The following is a 19,985-nucleotide window of genomic DNA, read 5'->3' on the forward strand; positions in this document are numbered from 1 at the left end:
CACTAGAGAATTAAATTGAAGACTTGTACAACGTGCTAGATAATCGAGAACATTCTAATACTAACATTACCAACAAATGCAACTAACCCTTAGGGAGAAATCACAATAAATCTTACGATGGCTAACTTGTTTCAAGGTTATGCTAATTCCAATAAATTTTTCATGTTTGCCACTGTCATAGCAGAATTCTGCAGGGCAAAATTTCATCTAGGGACAGAGTTTGCTATTAACAGTTGAGCATTAAAATTGTAACAGGTTCTATCTACTGCAAGAAAAACTTGTTTTTCATAAAATTACATGGCAGATCTACATGCAATCACCGGCCACATAGGTCTCTACCCCAGTTGTGAATGCAAGGAAATGTATTGGTATTGACGAGCGGTAGTCGCAAGGATGGACAAGTTCTATGGATTGAAATGTGACCATTTCATTATTCCAGAAATAGAAGATTGATGCTCCTGAAATTGAATATAATAGCCCACAAAATGTCTCTCACTATCAATTTTAAGGAGGAAAAATCATGATGAAACCAAATAAATTGAGGAAATTCATGCAAATATCCTCTACTATTTGAGAATTTGAGATTGTTCCGTGCTTATAAAGGTGCTCAATGCAGTTATATATAATACAACATTATGATAGATGGAAATCTATGCTCTTTCTAAAAGTGGGATCTCTCTTCAGTAGTATGATTTATGATTTTCGTTGAGCTCCTCATTGACGGAATCATATAACAAACTGGATCTTTTATGTACTAACTAATTTGTCTTTGTTGGAATGTTAATTCCAACTGCAGGCTGCAGACACCGTGCAGGCAGACGTGGGCAGCTGACTCAGCAGGCTCGTACAACGCTTGAAACCGCTCCTCCAAAACCACCTTTCAATCTCGGACCACTTTTGAGTGAAAGTTGTTTCCGTATTTTTGAGCCCGATATAATATAGTGTTGTCGCGTGGCTCTCAGCATACATAAGCAAACATCATTTCTCGGGTACTATCGTTCACTCAAGTAAGGCCTCCCGATATTCTTGTCAGCCGTCCGATGCAATTCTTCATCCTCCGCCGTCCATCAACCAAACCTGCATTCGAGCCAGAATTAAATGCCTTGCGTGGAGTAAAAGGAATTCTGGTTGACCGTCGATTAAATTAAATAAATGCCATGCTGAGAATTAAATGGGATTTGCAGAGGGTTGCTAAAACTCTTAAGTTTTACCGCATGTGTTATTTTGTTTTGATATACACGTTATGTGATATTTTTTTTCGTATGGCATTCAAATTAAAAGGGTGGTTGTAATATGTGCGTACCATTTTTTTTAAAACGGAGGAGCAACAAAGAACCATGTAATTTTTGCACAGCAGTGCATAAATAAATAAATAAAACGTGGGAGCCCATATGTTTGGGTGAATGTTTTTATGCAGTTAACTATTGTAAAAACGCAGCAGCGAAAGTTAAGGTTTTTGCACAGTAGTGCAAGCTAAGATAAACATGGGGAGTAGCGAGAAACTTTTACATTGTGTTGATTTTTGCAAGGAGCATATGCACAACAATGCAATGTGTGAGCTCGAGGCAGCGAATAGAGAAAACGAGGAGGAAGCATGAAAATCGTATGGTGTGAGTAAGGATTTCATTTTGTGAATCTAATGTAAAATTTCACTGCATATGTAAATTTATTTTTACAGCAGTAAGTGTAAAAAATAGTTTTACAACAGTAATGTAAAAGGGGTTTTACAACAGTAAACCCAGCACAGTGAATTCTCAGGTGGAGACATAGTTTTGTTTTTGATGGGTGAAAGTAATTTTGGTGAATCCCTCTCAGCAAAGAGGATGAAGTTTGTATCAAACCTTTTGTTTTAATGAATAGAAATTTTTTTATGGTGGTGTAATACTCTGTTCTCAGTTATTTTTTTAAAGCTTCCCTGTGCACAAAAGATCCTGTGGAGAGGAAACAGAGCATTGCCTCTGTGGAGTTTATTTTTTTTGTTTTTGGTATTTTATCAGAAAAATCCCCAATAGTGGTATCAGAGCTGGTCCAGGCTCTTTGATGGTGACAGAGCTGGTTCAGGCTCTTTAAAAGTGTCAAAGAAGCTGAAGGAAAGACTCTTGTTGCAGCAGTAAAAGCTTCTCCAGCAGTGTGAAGTCTTAAGCAAAAGAGTTCAGGTATTTCTCAAAGTTTTTCTGTGTTGCTATTGAAGAAACAGTGAATCATTTTGAAAACACAGTCAGTTATTTTAAACATAGTTAAGAATGGCAAGGTCAAGGAAGAAAGTGTCCAAAACCCCTAAGGTTGTGTCTCCCTCTTCTATTAAAATAGAAGACAATCTATTTGAAAGCATTCTATTTGAGGCTTCAAAGTTTAATGGAAATTTTGATATGTGGGAAATAAAAATGAGGGTTGTCTTACAGTCTCAAGGGATTGAAATCTGGGAATCAGTGATTGATGATAGCAAGAAGGATAAAGAATCCATGGAGTATGATGCACAAGCAGCAAAAATAATCTTGTATGGACTGCCTGATTCTATAAAGAAGAACCTAGGGAAATATTCATCAGCAAATGATATATGGGACAGACTGCATGACCTTCATGCAAAGGGAGCACTGACCATGACCATCAGTGAAGAAGAAAATTCTGAACCCATCATAGAAGTTGAAAATGAGAATGTTGATCTCATCAAGCTTCAAGTAAAAGAAAGAGATGAAGAGCTCGCCAAGCTTAAGAAGGAACTTGATGAAAGCAAGAGGAAACATCATGAAGAAGTCATATCAATGACAAATCAGCTGAATGAAGCAAAGAAGTAGGAAGACGCCTTGTCAAGTCAACTTGAACAAAGGCACAAAAGAGTGAACAAGCTTGTAGAAGAGATTGGACAGTACAAGGCAGAGGTCTCCTCCCTTAAGTCTGAATTACAAGAAGCCAGGAAGCAAGCACAAGGAGCTGAAAAGAAAATGGAGAGCAGTCAAGCAGAAATCTCCAAAATGAAGTCAGATATTATCTCCCTCAAAATAGTAGCAGCTGAAGCTACTCGTAGCAAGGAAGAAACTGAGGAACAGCTTACAAAGAAGAATAATGAGTGTGAAAGATTGGAAGAAGAGATTGTTCTCCTCAAGAAAAAGGTTGAAGGGATGAACAAAATCATGAAGAGCTCTCAAGCCTTGGATGACATGCTCAGCTATCACAAATCCCCATCTGATAAATCAGGACTTGGATATGTAGGTGAACCCTCAAACAAGAATGAAAATGCTCTAAGCAAAGGAGATGTGAAGAAGGCAGAAAGAAATGGTGATGCTCCTAGTTTCAGCAAAGGCAAGGAGAAAAATGAAGGCTACAATAGAAGAAATCCTACTCCAAGCAGAAAACCAGCTCCAAGAAGAAATGTAGCTGATGTCAAAGAAGCAAGATGCAATGGTTATCATCAAAGAATCTCAAGGCAGCAAGGCTTCAGAAGTACATCAAGGAAACCTCCATCTCTCAGGTACCAAAGTTCATTTTATGGTTATTGTTACTCTTGTTCAAACTTTGGTCATATGGCAAAAGACTGTGGAGCATTTCATAGAGATAGATGTTGTAGTCTCCGACAATCTCTAAGAAACAATTTTACAAGAAGAAATCATGAAATCTTATTCATGAACAATGTAGAATGTTTCAAGTGTCATAACATTGGGCATATGGCACGTGATTGTAACTTAACATGGGCTCTTACACAAGCTAGATCCACACAAAAGAAGAAAGTTACACAAGTATGGAGAAGGAAGGAAATACAGCGTGAAAGCCCCTTGAGCTCCCTAGTTGATCTAAGTTTCTTTTGAGAAAACTTTGATGAAAGAAGATGATGCATACAGTTAAGGGGACCCTGTTATTTGCTGAACTGTTTTAACAGTCATTCTTTGATGAAGATCTTGTTATAGGGGAGAGATATGGAATTAAATCTGCCATAAAAGCAGAGAAAAAAAAGTCTGCAGGGCATGGAGATTGCGTGGAGGATGTATTGCAGCGCAGCAGAGCGCAAATGAATTTTTTTTTATCCCTCTGAAATGTAATATGCAGCGATGATGAAAACGGTAATGTTTTTGCTTTGCTTTTTGTCACATATGCAATGCAATATGCAGAGAAGTGCGGAGAAGGAAAAGGGGCAGCGTTGAAATGTAAAGTGCAACAGCGCGATAAGAAAAATGCAAAGCAAGGAGACCCACACAACAATGCGAAGGCAAAACATAAAATAGGGACAGCGTGGAAACTTTTGTGTGTGGAGCACATGGATTAGAATGCACAGCAGCTTGGAAATATTTTTTGTGGAGCACATGCATTGAAATGCATAGCAATGAATTTTTTATGTAATGTGAGAAAACATACTCACAGCAGAGTGAGTGTAATGCACAGCAGATGAAATGTTTTGTATTGGCAATGAAAATGCAAAGCAGTGAGAGGAAAATGAGAAGAGGGCAAAACGCAGCAAAGCGTAAATGCCCAGTGTTTGAGAATGCAATGAAATTTTTCACACAGCAGTGAAAAGGGTAATGTAAGTCTTGTTTTTGTTGTTGGAGAATATGTAGTAAAAACACACAACAGTGTGAACATGAAAAATGCAGCAGTATGAAGTTTTTCTTGTTGTTGAAGAAACGAAATGTAATGGGCAGCAGCACATATGAGGTGTGTGAAAATATGTAAAAGTTTTTTTTATATATATGTGCAAAGCAATATGCACAGAAGAGCAGTGAGGAATTGTTACGTACAACAGTTCTAATTGCAGAGGCGGCAGCAGAAAAATGAATTGCAGATGCAACGTAGCAGCGAGTAAAAACTCAGGGGAGACAAACTCCATGGTTATGGGTATGGACAGCAGTGCATAAGAAAAAGGCAGCAGCGTGATGGCAAGAAGGAGAAGCACAACAGTGCGAAGAAAATGAAACCAGAGCTAAGAGAGAATGAAGAAATGTGTTTTTACACAGCAGTGAAAAGAGCAATCATGAAGAACAAGAGAGGCGCAGCAGCGCGACAGTGAAGGAGATTTTTTTTGTGTGTAAGGAATTACATTTACAGCAGTAAATGCAAGTAATTTTTTTATTACAGAAGTAGATGTAATACTCTGTTTTACAGCATTTAATGTAAATGAGATTTTTACACACCATCAATGTAAAATCTCATGAGGAAAACAGAGTAATATTTTCAGTTGTTTTGGAACTGCATCTAAAGCAGTGCCTATTTGTAATCCCTCCGTGAGAGGAAGTGAAGTTCTTGGTGAATCCCTCTGTTAAAGAGGAAGGTGCTTTTCAGCACAGTGTCATGGTGAATCCCTCAGTCAAGAGAAAGATGTTTTTCAGCATAGTGTGGTAAATCTCTCTGTCAAGAGGAAGATGCTTTTTAGCATACACTGGTGAATCCCTCTATCATGAGGAAGGTGCTCTTCAGCACAATCTCAATTGAATCCCTCTGTTAAGAGGAAGACTATTTTAATTGGTTGTGGAACTGCATCAGAAGCAGTATTGGTGAATCCCTCTATGTGAGGAAGATGTTCTTGTAACAACAGTATTAGTGAATCCCTCTATGTGAGGAAGTGTTTGGGTATAACTGAATGCCCAGCAGTTGAAATTAAAGGGGAGTGTTGGAATGTTAATTCCAACTGCAGGCTGCAGACACCGTGCAGGCAGACGTGGGCAGCCGACTCAGCAGGCTCGTACAGCGCTTGAAACCGCTCCTCCAAAACCACCTTTCAATCTCGGACCGCTTTTGAGTGAAAGTTGTTTCCGTATTTTTGAGCCCGATATAATATAGTGCTGCCGCGTGGCTCTCAGCATACATAAGCAAACGTCATTTCTCGGGTACTATCGTTCAGTCAAGTAAGGCCTCCCGATATTCTTGTCAGCCGTCCGATGCAATTCTTCATCCTCCGCCGTTCATCAACCAAACCTGCATTCGAGCCAGAATTAAATGCCTTGCGTGGAGTAAAAGGAATTCTGGTTGACCGCCGATTAAATTAAATAAATGCCATGCTGAGAATTAAATGGGATTTGCAGAGGGTTGCTAAAACTCTTAAGTTTTACCGCATGTGTTATTTTGTTTTGATATACAAAGGGTGGTTGTAATATGTGTGTACCATTTTTTTTAAAAAGGAGGAGCAGCAAAGAACCATGTAATTTTTGCACAGCAGTGCATAAATAAAAAAAACGTGGGAGCCCATATGTTTGGGTGAATGTTTTTATGCAGTTAACTATTGTAAAAACGCAGCAGCGAAAGTTAAGGTTTTTGCACAGCAGTGCAAGCTAAGATAAACAGGGGAGCAGCTAGAAACTTTTACATATGTGTTGATTTTTGCAAGGAGCATATGCACAACAGTGCAATGTGTGAGCTCGAGGCAGCGAATAGAGAAAACGAGGAGGAAGCATGAAAATCCTATGGTGTGAGTAAAGATTTCATTTTGTGAATCTAATGTAAAATTTCATTGCATATGTAAATTTATTTTTACAGCAGTAAGTGTAAAAAATAGTTTTACAGCAGTAATGTAAAAGGGGTTTTACAGCAGTAAACCCAGTACAGTGAATTCTCAGGTGGAGACATAGTTTTGTTTTTGATGGGTGAAAGTAATTTTGGTGAATCCCTATTAGCAAAGAGGATGAAGTTTGTATCAAACCTTTTGTTTTCCTTTTGTTTTAATGAATAGAAATGTTTTTATGCTGGTGTAATACTTTGTTCTCAGTTATTTTTTTAAAGCTTCCCTGTGCACAAAAGATCCTGTGGAGAGGAAACAGAGCATTGCCTCTGTGGAGTTTTTTTTTTGTTTTTAAAATTTTATCAGAAAAATCCCCAGCCATCTTCTTCCTTTTTTGCTCATACGGGCCATTTATTGAGCTTCAGCGAGGCATATGGAGTTTTTATTTTGTATTCTCTGTCATGCTCTGAGGTACTGGGCAGTTTTCCTGTGTTTTTTTTTTACGACAGGAGGCTATTTGTGGGCAGATTTGTTAACTCCCTCTTTAAATTAATGAAAGTAGTCTGTTTTTTTAATTAATGAAGGTAGTCTGTTTTTTTTTCAATTGGAAAAAGAAAATTTGTCGAAAATGAAGGGCTTGCAACTTTATACATATACGTCTAAGGCTCATGCACTCTGCCGAAAGCAGTTATATATAATCGAAATATGGAGGAATTGTAACGGGTTTATTTATAGCGCAAATCCACGATTAATGGCAAGCCCTAATTTTGTTCCAAAGCCTATGTCTGAATGCAACGTTACAAGGTGGAAATTGATATAATAGACGCCTGTTAGAAGCGATAAGAGAACATAAAAACGAGAATATAACTGTGGATTCCCTAGTGCAGATCCCAAGTCAATGAAAGTCATAAAAACATTTTCTCGAGTCCTCAGTGAAATGATATTCATATCATATCAATGAAATGATATGATCCTTGCATCGTTCTCCAGTCCTCCATCGGTAGACGAAGATGACGGAAAAGGAGTTCAGCATTTTAAATTGTGTTACAATGTGCAGGTAAGAAGGGTCTCCACAATGTGATATCTGATATCTAGAAGGTGTTTCTTGAGGGAGGATGTTAATTTTAGAAATTTGTAAAAGTTTTGTGTGAATCATATAGATGGAAATAGATTCATTATCATTAAAAATATGTGTAATAATTAAAATTTTGAAATTTAATCAATGTAATTTGGATTTACAAAAATCCTTACTAATTTTCTCAAAATATAACCAGAATTCCCGTATTATATTTTTATGGTACATCTGTCCTGTTCTAAAGATTGCATTCAGAGATTGTAAATGTGAATGTGTTGCACAAGGTGGTTCCATTGGACTGAGGAAACAAATCAATTGTCATCCTCTGTTCATTTGAAGGCGACTGCAAAGGCAATTCCCTCTTCAGAGTATATACAGGTCTTCAGCGTGCGGGAACAAGAGCGTTATATTATTATTTTTTTTTCAGGAAAGCAATTACAAATGCGCAGTAGAAGCAAAGGAGGAGTTAATGGAAACACCAGAGTTGACTAAATCACCCTACGTAAATCTGACCAGAAATCGACGGCCCTTAGTGCTCATCTTCCAAATCAATGGAGTTCCGGCAGGTCCAACAAATCGAGGTTTAACGGAAAAGCAGTTTAGCGGAACGACTCGTCGCCAAATCTACGGTCATCGCCAAATCTACGGTCATGATGCATTTGGGTAGTTCTGGCTCATTTTAAACCCCCCTTTGGGAGCCCGAAAGGTAGTTGGACAGATGTCACAGTCATACAAAAATGGTATAAGAAAAAGTAAGGTACACTGATTCAAAATATCTACGTAATTGTACTTAGATAGATGTCACGGTCATATTGACATCTATGAAAATGGTAGTGCACTTATTCAACCCCATCTCGACTACGATCAACGATCCAGAGGAGCAGCTCTATTGTTCTTTGACTTCGATGATCAACAATTTAAAATTATTTTCTTTTCCAAGTTTAAGAGGAGATTGAAGCCGTTTGAGACTATCCAAACGAAGCATGACAAAATAGAGTACTAAACATACAATAAATTACTGAGACTACCGAATAACGCAGGGAATAACAATGTCCGCTTGACATAAAAAGTCACTGTAGTCACTGTCTAGGCTAATACTGATAGAGATCTTTCTCTCATATATCCAATGCTTATAAAAGAGTTCATAAACCTGTCAAAAAAGTGGGATCTGACTTCGGTGATCAACAATTTAAAATTATTTTCTTTTCCAAGTTTAAAAGGAGATTGAAGCCGTTTGAGACTATCCAAACCAAGCATGACAAAATGGAGTACTAAACATACAATAGAGCTTTACTCGGCCTTTATATATTTATTTATTTGTTTCCATTAATTCTACACATATTAATGGGTAAAAGACTTCATAAATCTGTCACCAACCTGAAAATATTTCGTCCTGAAACGCCTGCTCAGAGCTAATACTCCGATAACGCTTCCAAACCCAATTGCACATCCAAATCCCATTCCAGCTTTCCACGATTCCCACCAATACTCAGTCTTCGCACTGCTGTAATTGCCTGCCTCTGAAGCATTACCACCGCAGCTACTCTGAAGCGGAGGCCCACACAGGTCCGGATTAGCCAAGAATGAAGCTGGCCCAAATGTGTCCCAGTGACGGTTAGATGGAATCCTCCCTGATAGGTTGTTATTCGATAGGTTTAAAGAACTCAAGAAGGTAAGCCCAGCAAGACTTGCTGGTATTGCACCCTGTAACTGGTTGCTTGATATATCCAAAGTTTCTAGTTCCAACAATTCGCTAAATTCTTTGGGAATGTCTCCAGTAAGATGATTATGGGATATATTCAAAGTCCGCAATCCTTTGAGATATCCAACGTCCTTGGGGATCTCACCAGTAAGGCTGTTTGCCGAGAGATCTATAACTGTGTCAATCCAGAGGTCGACGTATTTATACGCCAATTCGTGACCCTTCTCCACCAAATAAACTTCTTCACTATAGTACTGTGAAGAGCCAAGTAAAGTGGGCCTAGACCTTGTGAAATCTTCATTAGTCATTACTGATATGTTTGAAAGTTGTTGCGGTATGGGACCTGACAGAAGGTTCATTGCCAGGTCTATAATTTGGAGTTTTTGAAGGTAGCGAATCTGGATAGGTATTCCCCCTTTTAAATTATTTGATCTAAGAAGGAGAATGCGGAGCATCGACAGATCCCCAATCCATTCAGGCACAGTGCCTGAGAGACTGTTTCTACTCAAAGCCAATGATTCCAACATTTTGCAGTTTTGCAAGGACGAGGGAATATGTCCGCTTAAACTGTTGTTGCTGATGTCCAATATCTTCAGTTTTTTCAATTTTCCAAGCTCAACCGGTATCTGTCCTTCCAAATTGTTTTTTGCTACATTCAGCACCTTGAGAGAAGAGCAATTACCGATCTGGGAAGGCAGGTACCCATGTAGCTTATTGCCTGAAAGATCCAGAACTTCCAGATTCTTTGTCTGATTACAAATGCAAGAAGGAATCTGCCCGTGGAGTTTATTCGACGCTAAATATAGGAAAACCAAAGACTTCAACATCGTGTAGATACCTAAGGGGATCGGACCTGTAATGTTAGTGTATCCCAGGTCTAGTACTCTAAGTGAGCGGAGGAGGGCCAGTGACTCTGGAATCCTTCCCTCTAACGTGTTGTTGTTCAGATGCAGCTCAGCCAGAGACAATTGATTTCCTATAGAAGATGGTATGGAGCCGTACAAACTATTGTTTGACATGTGGAAAAGCGTCAGGCTTTTCCATCTTGCTTCAAAAATCAGAGAAATGTTGCCAGATATTTTATTATTTACCAAATATATCCTTTGCAGGTGAGGAAGCTGAGAGAGACGCTGCAACGGAAAAGATCCATTGAGATTTGCATAGGAGATCTGTAGAGAGACCAAACTCTTCATATTCCCCAACCAAGTAGGTAATTCACACTGAAAATTGTTTCGATCCAGATGAAGAATTTCCAGGGATGTAAGTTTCTGCAGGGTAGCGGGTATGCAACCCGTCAGTCCGCAGTTTGACATTGAAAGATTTCTGAGCTGAGTAAGAGGACTTAGCGATTGGCCCCATGTGGGTGACGTTGTTGAGAGATTGATTCCCGGGAGATTAAGTTGTTCCAATGCCGTCAGATTTGTAAGCCATGTAAGGTCGGGACTCCTCAACATAGAAACAGGGGAAGTGAGATCGAGTACTATCAAGCTAGATAGATTTCCGAGCTGCCACGGTATGCTGCCTTCGAATCCCGCTGTGGACAGATTAAGATATCTCAAATTTTTCAGCAAACCTAGCTGTTGGGGAATAGGTTGGCCTGTAAAATTATTGAAGCTAGCATTCAAATTCCCCAGATACTTTAAGTCAATCAGCACTGCAGGTCGAAAGGCACCACTCAAACTGCAATTATGCAAATCCACCGCAACGACATGGCCGGTCCTTGTGTCGCAGGAGACACCTTCCCACTCACAACAATTGAATGAAACATTCCAAGAAACCAAACACCCCACAGGATCATGCAAACTGCTTTTAAAAGCCATGAGAGATTGTATTTCTTTATTGAAACAACCCGCCTCACGGCCAGAAACAGATGTGACCATACCCAAAAACACTATGTAACATATGATCATCCTTAAAACAAAACTCGAGAAGCTATTTCGCAAAATACCTGGAAACGGCCGTTGTTGTTTCAAAGATCTGTCTGCGTATTGCAAGCCGCCTGTTTTCGTCATGATAATTTCGTCGGCGCACTGGACTGTGAGATCTCCGTTATCATTTTATAGAGCTTAAGAGAGTCCTGACGTCTATACGAACTTGGAAGTCACCCAAAGTTAACCTTAAACAAAATCCCGACCCATGGTGTTAGGACCTGCGGTCCGTGGGACCGGCAGGGCAATTCCATAGTGCGAAGTACGTGTGAAATATGAAACAAAACGAACATTGGACGAGTTTATAAGGCGTTGGGCAACCGATGAGGGGACGGTCCCACGAGTTGGGTGGGCCGACCTATTTCATGGCCGAGAGTTCGCATTATGAACGAGTCCGCTGGGTGTTTGGTGTGGGTCGGCCGGTTGACACAACCCGCCACTTGCCCGTATATATTGGAGGGCGTTTTGAGGCAAACGACCATCATTCGATCAACACGAGTTTGAACAAGGGGTTCTGCAGTGCATGGATGAGCCCGCACGACAGGCAGAACTCGGGTGTAAAACTCGTTCAAGAAAATCGTTCAAAAATTCGTTCGAGAATTCGTTCAAGAAAGTCGTTCGAGAAGTCGTTCAAGAAAGTCGTTCAGAAAAGTCGTTTGGGCAGAACTCGGGCGAGGTCGTTCGGGCGACCCGGGCGAGGTTGTGTGGCGACCCAGGGGAGGTCGTTCCGGCAACCCGCGTGAGGTCGTCTGTGTTGAGATTTTCTGTTTTAGTCAAATAGGCAAAAATCTCTGAAGGATGACAACAATAGGGATTCAGTTCCTAGATTAGCTCCAGGTTGTTGGGAGGGAGTTAATGCCTCCTATATTTGATGTGAGGGAGTTATGAGGCTGTTAGATTCTCTATGCTATTTAACAGGCAGTCATTCGGATGTATGCTATGAGTGTGTGAGGATTTCTTGATGTAATCTCCAAATTTGATTAATAAACTCCTGATGCCTATGTTTGGTGGACGTAGCCCAGATTGGTTGGGTGAACCACGTTAAACGCTGTGTCTTATGTGTTTGTTGATTTATTCTGCTGTGTGTTTAATTAATTGCTGTGCACCTGATCCAACAATTGCTATTAGAACTATAAAATCGTGCAGAGACGGTGTGAATATACATGGATATATGTTGAAAAACGGATTTGATATATATTGGTACTGCGTGGACATATTTGAAACAGCGTTGCTATGTATTTAATAAACAGCATGGGTATTTATTTTAAAAACAACGTGAATATGTATTTTGAAAACGGCGATGGATATTGCAAAGGAATTGTGATAACCTGCGTTCATATATATTCAAACACGGCGTTGATTCATATTTAAACCGGTGGGAATGTACATTTAAAAAAGGGCGTGGTTTTTTCCAAGATCTGCGTTGATATATTTTAAAACGGCGAATTGCAGTTTTGTTTTTTGATGTACAGCGTGCGCAGCACAGTGTTATTTTATACTAGGTATCAGAATACTGTCTTTGTAAGCCTGAACTTTGCTTACGGATATATGAAACTGACGGTGGCAAGAATCGTTTGCAAACTAAATTCTGGTTGGGTTCATAACGACGGCTTTATATATATATATTTGCTGGTTGTTTAAACAGTTAAATAAAGGCAAATAGAATAAAGACAGTTCTAATATAAGTGCAAAGGGCAGTTTTTTGTTTTAAAGGCAAAGGCAGAAAGGCATAGGCAATTTTTTTTTTTTTTAAATTGCTGGTATTTAAACGTTGGTTCTGGAGATTATTGTGTTTTTTGATACAAATGGCGAAAACTCAAAGTGCCCGGTTTGAAATTGAGAAATTTAATGGCAAGAATAATTTTGAGATCTGGAAGGTGAAGATGCACGATCTGCTGGTTCAACAAGGTGTGGCGAAAGCACTGTTGGGGAAAAACAAAAGGCCTCCTTCCATAACGGAGGATGAATGGGATGAGATGGACGATAGAGCTCTGAGCGCAATTCGGTTATGTCTGGCGGACGATGTTTTGTTCAACATTGTGTCAGAGAAAACCGCCGCAGGCTTGTGGTCAAAGCTTGAGAAGCTCTATATGACGAAATCTTTGACAAATCGGATTCTCCTGAAATGGCAGCTTTACAGTTTGCGGATGAAAGAAGGTACCTCAATTGCTGATCACCTGAATGTTTTTAATACCTTGTTGGTGCAACTAAACAGTTTAGATGTGAAATTTGATTCAGAGGATAAGGCAATAACTCTATTATGTTCATTGCCCGAATCCTGGGATCACTTTGTTACTTCCATAAGCTTTAGTACATCAGAAATCCTTGAGTTTGACGATGTTGTTGGAGCCTTGTTGGCTGAGGAGACGAGGAAGAGGTCGAATGCAGACACCTCTACATCAGAAGTAATGATGGCCAGAGGGCGCTCACGAGAGAGACACTCCGGGGGAAAGCATAACGACTCTCGTTCAAATTCCAAAGGAAAGAAGCCAAAGATGAAGTGCTGGCATTGTAGCAAGGCTGGACATCTGAAAAAGGATTGCTGGAAGCGAAAGCAGGCTGCTAAAGAAGGCTCTTCGACAGAAAAGAAGGAAGCCAACACCACAGATACAGGTTCAGTATCAGGTTCAGGTATGAGTGATGAGGTATTGTCAGTTAATGTTTCAAAACATGATCAACATTGGTTGTTAGATTCTGGGGCATTTAACCACATGTGTATACATAGAGATTGGTTTAAAACATATAGATCAATTGATGATGGTGTTGTGTACATGGGTAATGATGTAACATGTAATATTGTTGGGATTGGAAGCATACAACTACAAATGTTTGATGGCACAACCAAAATATTAACTGATGTGAGGCATGTACCAGATTTAAGAAAAAATTTGATTTCATTAGGAGCACTTGATTCAAATGGATATAAAACTGTAATTCAAGGTGGAGTTATGAAAATTTACAAAGGCATCTTACTAGTGATGAAAGCTAAGAAAGTAAGAAATCTATTTCAGTTAGAAGGTAGAACTGGGTCAGATCATGTGTCTGTGTCTGAACATGACAGTAGTTCCATTCACTTATGGCATCAAAGATTGGGGCATATGAGTGAAAGAGGATTGAAAATTTTGGCTGACCGAAAGTTACTTCCTAATCTAAGATCTGGAAAATTGGATTTCTGTAAACATTGTCTGTTTGGTAAACAAAGTAAACAAAAGTTTAAAACAGGCAAACATACTAGTAAAGGCATACTTGATTATATCCATTCAGATGTGTGGGGTCCAGCTCCTACAGCTTCATATGGTGGTTCGTCTTATTTTGTATCATTCATTGATGACTTTTCTCGGAAAGTTTGGGTCTACATGTTGAAAAAGAAGTCTGATGTTTTTACAGTTTTCAAGCAGTTTAGAGCATTGGTAGAAAACAACACTGGTAGAACTATAAAACGTTTAAGAACTGACAATGGTGGTGAGTTTTCCTCCAAGGAGTTTGACAGCTATTGCAAGGATGCAGGGATCGAAAAACATAAGACCACGGTTTATACTCCTCAGCAGAATGGAGTTGCTGAACGCATGAACATGACTCTTCTAAAGAGAGCAAGGTGTATGCTGAGTAACGCCAGGTTGCCGAAGGAGTTGTGGACGGAAGCAGTGGCAACTGTTTGTTATGTGATAAACCGATCTCCATCAACAACAATAGACTGCAAGGTTCCGCAAGAGGTATGGACAGGATACCCTTGTGACTATTCTAAACTCAGAGTGTTTGGTTGTGATGCATATGCTCTAGTGCCTAAACATCAGCGAACTAAATTAGATCCGAAATCGAAAAGGTATGTCTTTGTTGGGTATGGTGATGGAACAAAGGGATATAGATTGTGGGATCCTACTACCCGCAAAATCATCATCAACAGAGATGTAAAGTTTAATGAATCCTCTCTTGTACAGTTAGATGTAGATAGAAGATTGAAACAGGATGATGTATCTGATTTCCAGCATATTCAGTTTGACAGCATTTCTAATGATAGTCATAACGACCATAGTTCAGATTCTAGTCATGAACAGGTTTCAGAATCAGATTATGAACAGGGTTCAGATGGAGGTCATGAACAGGTCTCAAATGGTGATCATGAAGAAGTTCCTACAGATGATAGACAGCCAATTGTGGAAGCACCAGAAACATTCTTAAGGAGGTCTACAAGGATCAAACGCCCTCCAAAAGGTATGATGATCATGTTACTTCAGTTGCTTTGATCGCTAATGATGATGAACCTTTGTGTTATCAGGAAGCTGTAGAAGGTTCAAATAGTGACAAATGGAAAGCAGCCATGAAGGACGAAATGATGGCTTTAAGTAAGAATGGCACATGGGATGTGGTTGAACTTCCCAAAGGAAGGAAAACTGTGGGATGCAAGTGGGTGTTCAAGGTGAAACAAGGTTTGAATGATACGGAAGACAGGTACAAAGCGAGACTGGTTGCAAAAGGGTTTTCTCAGAAAGCTGGCATAGACTTTCATGAGATATTTTCACCGGTGGTTAAAATTGTTTCAATTAGAATTGTGTTAGCATTAGTGGCTTTGTTTGATTTAGAGTTGCAGCAATTAGATGTTAAGACTGCATTTCTACATGGTGATTTAGATGAGGAAATATATATGGAACAACCGGAAGGGTTTGTTCAGCATCGTAATGCGAAATTTGTCTGCAGGCTCAAGAAGTCATTATATGGCCTGAAGCAGTCGCCTCGGCAGTGGTATAAGAAGTTTGATTCTTTCATGTTGAGTCAGAAATATGTAAGAAGTGAATATGATCATTGTGTTTATTTTAAGCAGTTAAATAATGGCATGTTCATTATCTTAGTGTTGTATGTTGATGATATGCTTTTAGCAAGCAAAAGCATTGAAGAAATCAACAGGTTGAAGACTCAGATGGCAAGGACGTTTGATATGAAAGATCTAGGAGCCGCAAGACAGATTTTGGGCATGGAGATTTTCAGAGATAGGGGCAATGGTAAGCTGTGGCTATCACAACAGAAGTATGTTGAGAAAATACTTTTGAGGTTTGGTATGAACAATGTGAAGCCTGTGTCGATCCCTTTAGCTTCCCATTTTAAGCTTTCTTCGAGTTTATGTCCTAATACAGATGAAGAAAAGGATTATATGTCTCGAATTCCTTATGCCAATGTAGTAGGATGTTTAATGTATGCGATGGTTTGTACTCGACCAGATATTTCACATGCAGTTGGGGTTGTCAGCAGGTACATGGCAAATCATGGTAAAGAATATTGGTCAGCAGTGAAATGGGTGCTTCGGTACTTGAGAGGCACAAGTAGTTATTGTATTTCTTACAATAAGAGTAGTGAATTTGTTTGCGGATATGTTGATTCCGATTTTGCAGGTGACTTGGATAAGAGAAGGTCAACTTCAGGGTATGTCTTTACTCTTGCAGGTGGAGCTATTAGCTAGATGTCAAAGCTACAAAACATTGTTGCTTTATCCACTACTGAAGCATAATACATTGCTGCTTCGCATGCTTGCAAAGAGGTGGTTTGGTTGAAAGGTTTTCTTGGTGAATTTGGTAGGTTACAGGACAACATCAGGTTACTTTGTGACAGTCAAAGTGCAATACATTTGGCTAAGAATCCGGCCTATCATAGTAAATCAAAGCATATTCCAATCAAATATCATTTTGTAAGACAGGTTATCACTGAAAGGGGAGTTTGTCTTGAAAAGGTGCATACAAAGGAGAACTGTGCAGACATGTTCACGAAACCAGTTTTGTTGGAGAAGCTACGCTGGTGTTTGGCTTCTCTTGGCTTGCAGAAAAGATAAAATAATAATAACAGGGCATCAAGCGAATTGTTGTCAAGGTGGAGATTGTTGAGATTTTATGTTTTAGTCAAATAGGCAAAAATCTCTGAAGGATGACAACAATAGGGATTCAGTTCCTAGATTAGCTCCAGGTTGTTGGGAGGGAGTTAATGCCTCCTATATTTGATGTGAGGGAGTTATGAGGCTGTTAGATTCTCTATGCTATTTAACAGGCAGTCATTCGGATGCATGCTATGAGTGTGTGAGGATTTCTTGATGTAATCTCCAAATTTGATTAATAAACTCCTGATGCCTATGTTTGGTGGACGTAGCCAAGATTGGTTGGGTGAACCACGTTAAAAGCTGTGTCTTATGTGTTTGTTGATTTATTCTGCTATGTGTTTAATTAATTGCTGTGCACCTGATCCAACAGTCTGGGCGAACCGGGTGAAGTCGTGTGGCGACCCGGGTGAAGTTGTGTGGCAACTCGGGTGGACGTGCGGATGGGCGGCCGAGCAAGGGCGCGCTGTGCACATCGAAACGAAGAATCGTGCGGACGAGCAACTTGGGTAAGGCGTGTCGTGCACGACGAAACGGTGGAAACGGTGAAGTGTTGAGGTTGTGAACGAAGGTGTGACTCGTGTGGAGGCGTCCGTGTGTGGCGACTTGGTTACGACGAGGCACGCCTAAGTTGGACAAACAAAACGATCGTGTGACGAGGTGAATGAAGGGTTGGTGAGTCGTGGGGTGACCGTGCGGAGGCGCCGATGAGCTGGGCAACCAAGTTTGCTGAAGTTGTACTTGTAAAAGAAGATTATATATATTGATCCGGGCAAACACATATTGCAGGGAGTTGCCCCTCCCTTTATACTGTTGTGCATTTCTCTTGTATAACGTTGTTTATGTCAATGTTATGGGCTTTTACTTGTATAAAGGATAAAAATAATATTTGGTAACAAGAAATAAAACTAAGTATGGAATGTTAGGCATAGTCTACAATCGTAAGTATTGGTGAAAAGAAAACGATTGGTAGTGCCGCACCTCGCTATAAGCAGTTGAAAGACTACCGCAGCCATGTGTCACGCCCCCAATTCTTTTTTCGTTAAATTGGCCGGGTGCGGCATCGCCTAAATAATTAACATCTTCCATTGTTATCTTACTTTACGAACTACGCCTTAACATTCATCATTATACATGAATAACATATTAATGTGCGGAATCCATTAATATTAAAACATCATAGAATAGCAGCAAGAACACTTCATATGCAATGTAAATCTTTTATTATATGAGAGAGAATTTTTACAAATGACCGGGAGTATAACTCGACCGGTGTTACACCCGAGTTGGGTGCCCACCCGTGCAAGACGCACGGTGGTCTCACCACAACCCAACAACAATATACAACAACACGAGTTTCCTTTGCCAAGATGGGCGGGTGCGCCCGTGCACGACCCTTGCCCAAAACACAACCCAAACTCGTTCAAGTCGTTTGGCAGGCGGGCGCCTTAGAACCCCCTCCACCCGCGCCCTCAACTGCTTCTAACACTGTGCAAGAACCCGTGTATACCGCCCGACGAGCGGGCGCATGACCTGCACCTTCCCTATGGTCTTTCCACCTCTTCGCACTTCTGTTTTGATGATCGAAGGTCGAACTTGCGAAGTCCAAATGCATCCCGCACTCGCATATATATACACTTGTTATGTGTGGAGGTTGCTCCCTCGGCCGACCCTCCATTTACTCCTCCCAACCGCGCGTTCATCAAACAATACATGCCTTTGTAGGTCGGCCCGCCCATGGTGCGTGATCGCCCCTCAATTCATTTTCTTGTTTGCCTTACGCTCCTCGGTCGGCTTGCACGATGAGCTCCCCAACTCGCCTTATAAATCATGGAATGCCAACTCGCCTATGTAATATACACTTCGTTCTTGGTTGCTCCATGCTTCGTTTCATGCCTTAGTCGCTTCGCACGATGGATGGAGGGTGCGCCCGGTTGTCTACCAACCGCAAGGCGTTACATCCTCCCCCACTCGAAATCATTGTTGCCCTCGACAATCCCGACCTCCTCAGTTTCTTTCTGTCATACTTCTCAATCTTTTTCTTCCATCTCCAAAGTGAGTCCTCCGATTCCCAGCTTTCCTCCTCCGGTGCATTCCTCCATCTGACAAGAAATTCTCGTTTCATGTGGCGACCAATCCCTGTAGTTCTGAAGCTCAAAATCTTCTCCAACTCCAAATCTAGCTTGTCCACAAACCCGGCTGGTCCTCTTGGCGGTTCAGCTCTCTCTGGATGATCAGTGTCAAGTCTGCATCTCTTCAACTGACTCATGTGAAAAACCGGACGCATCATGTGCATATGGTGTGAAAGCTCCAGCTCGTAAGAAACTTCCCCCACTCTCTTCTTCACTCAGAATGGTCCCTCATACTTCCGTGTCAGTTTGTTTGTAGTCCCCTTAGGTACCTAAAACTGCTCCCCGGTTATCCTGAGAAACACCATATCTCCCACACTGAAGTGCACATCCTGTCTTCCTCGATCAGTGCATTTCTTCATTCTCCTTGCAGCTTCGTGCAAGCACACCCGTGCCAGCTCCAAGGTCTCATCCCAAGCCTTCATGAACTTCTTTGCATTAGGGCTCCTCAAGAAACCTCTTGTCACTATGGTATGCGGTGTGACTGGCATTTGTCCATTCACCAAGTCAAATGGATTGTACCCTGTCGCAGAACTCTTTTGAATGTTGTAGTTGAACTGAACAACATCCAAGAGTTCAGGCCAATTCTTCTGATTATCCATCACATAATGTCTCAAGTAATCCTCCAGCAATGCGTTGATCCTCTCGGTCTGTCCAGCTATCTGTAGATGGTAACTCGAACTCATCAAAAACTCTGTCCCGACTAACTTGAACAATGTAGTCCAAAATTTGCCTGTAAAACACGGATCTCGGTCCGACATGATGCTTAATGGCATCCCCCAATACTTCACTATGTTCTTAAAGAACAACTCCGCAGTCCGCTCGGCTCCACAAGGTATCTTTGTTGGAACAAAGACAACATACTTGGAGAAA

At 40.6% G+C, this 19,985-nt stretch overlaps 1 protein-coding gene across 3 annotated transcripts; it reads right to left on the minus strand.

The window, feature by feature from the left end:
* Positions 1-691: 691 nt before the first annotated feature.
* On the minus strand, positions 692-11,361 carry LOC149166277 (uncharacterized). Of its 3 annotated transcripts, none has more exons than XM_089432523.1 (2): positions 8,874-11,360; positions 692-1,077 (listed from the first exon to the last, which is right to left on the minus strand). In XM_089432523.1, exons 1-2 carry the CDS (start codon positions 11,208-11,210, stop codon positions 1,051-1,053), a joined length of 2,364 nt encoding a protein of 787 aa, XP_089288649.1. In that variant the 5' UTR covers positions 11,211-11,360; the 3' UTR covers positions 692-1,050. The 3 variants fall into 3 exon arrangements, with proteins under 3 accessions (XP_089288649.1, XP_089288650.1, XP_089288648.1); XM_089432524.1 differs by lacking the exon at positions 692-1,077 and adding an exon at positions 5,754-5,901; XM_089432522.1 differs by lacking the exon at positions 692-1,077 and adding an exon at positions 8,169-8,646 and having other exon boundaries at positions 8,874-11,361.
* Between the last annotated feature and the right edge of the window lie 8,624 nt (positions 11,362-19,985).

This window comes from Pinus tabuliformis, chromosome 5_1, assembly GCF_031772625.1.
Source record: "Pinus tabuliformis cultivar Carrire ecotype Pingquan chromosome 5_1, CPIR1, whole genome shotgun sequence".
Lineage (NCBI taxonomy): Eukaryota > Viridiplantae > Streptophyta > Pinopsida > Pinales > Pinaceae > Pinus > Pinus tabuliformis.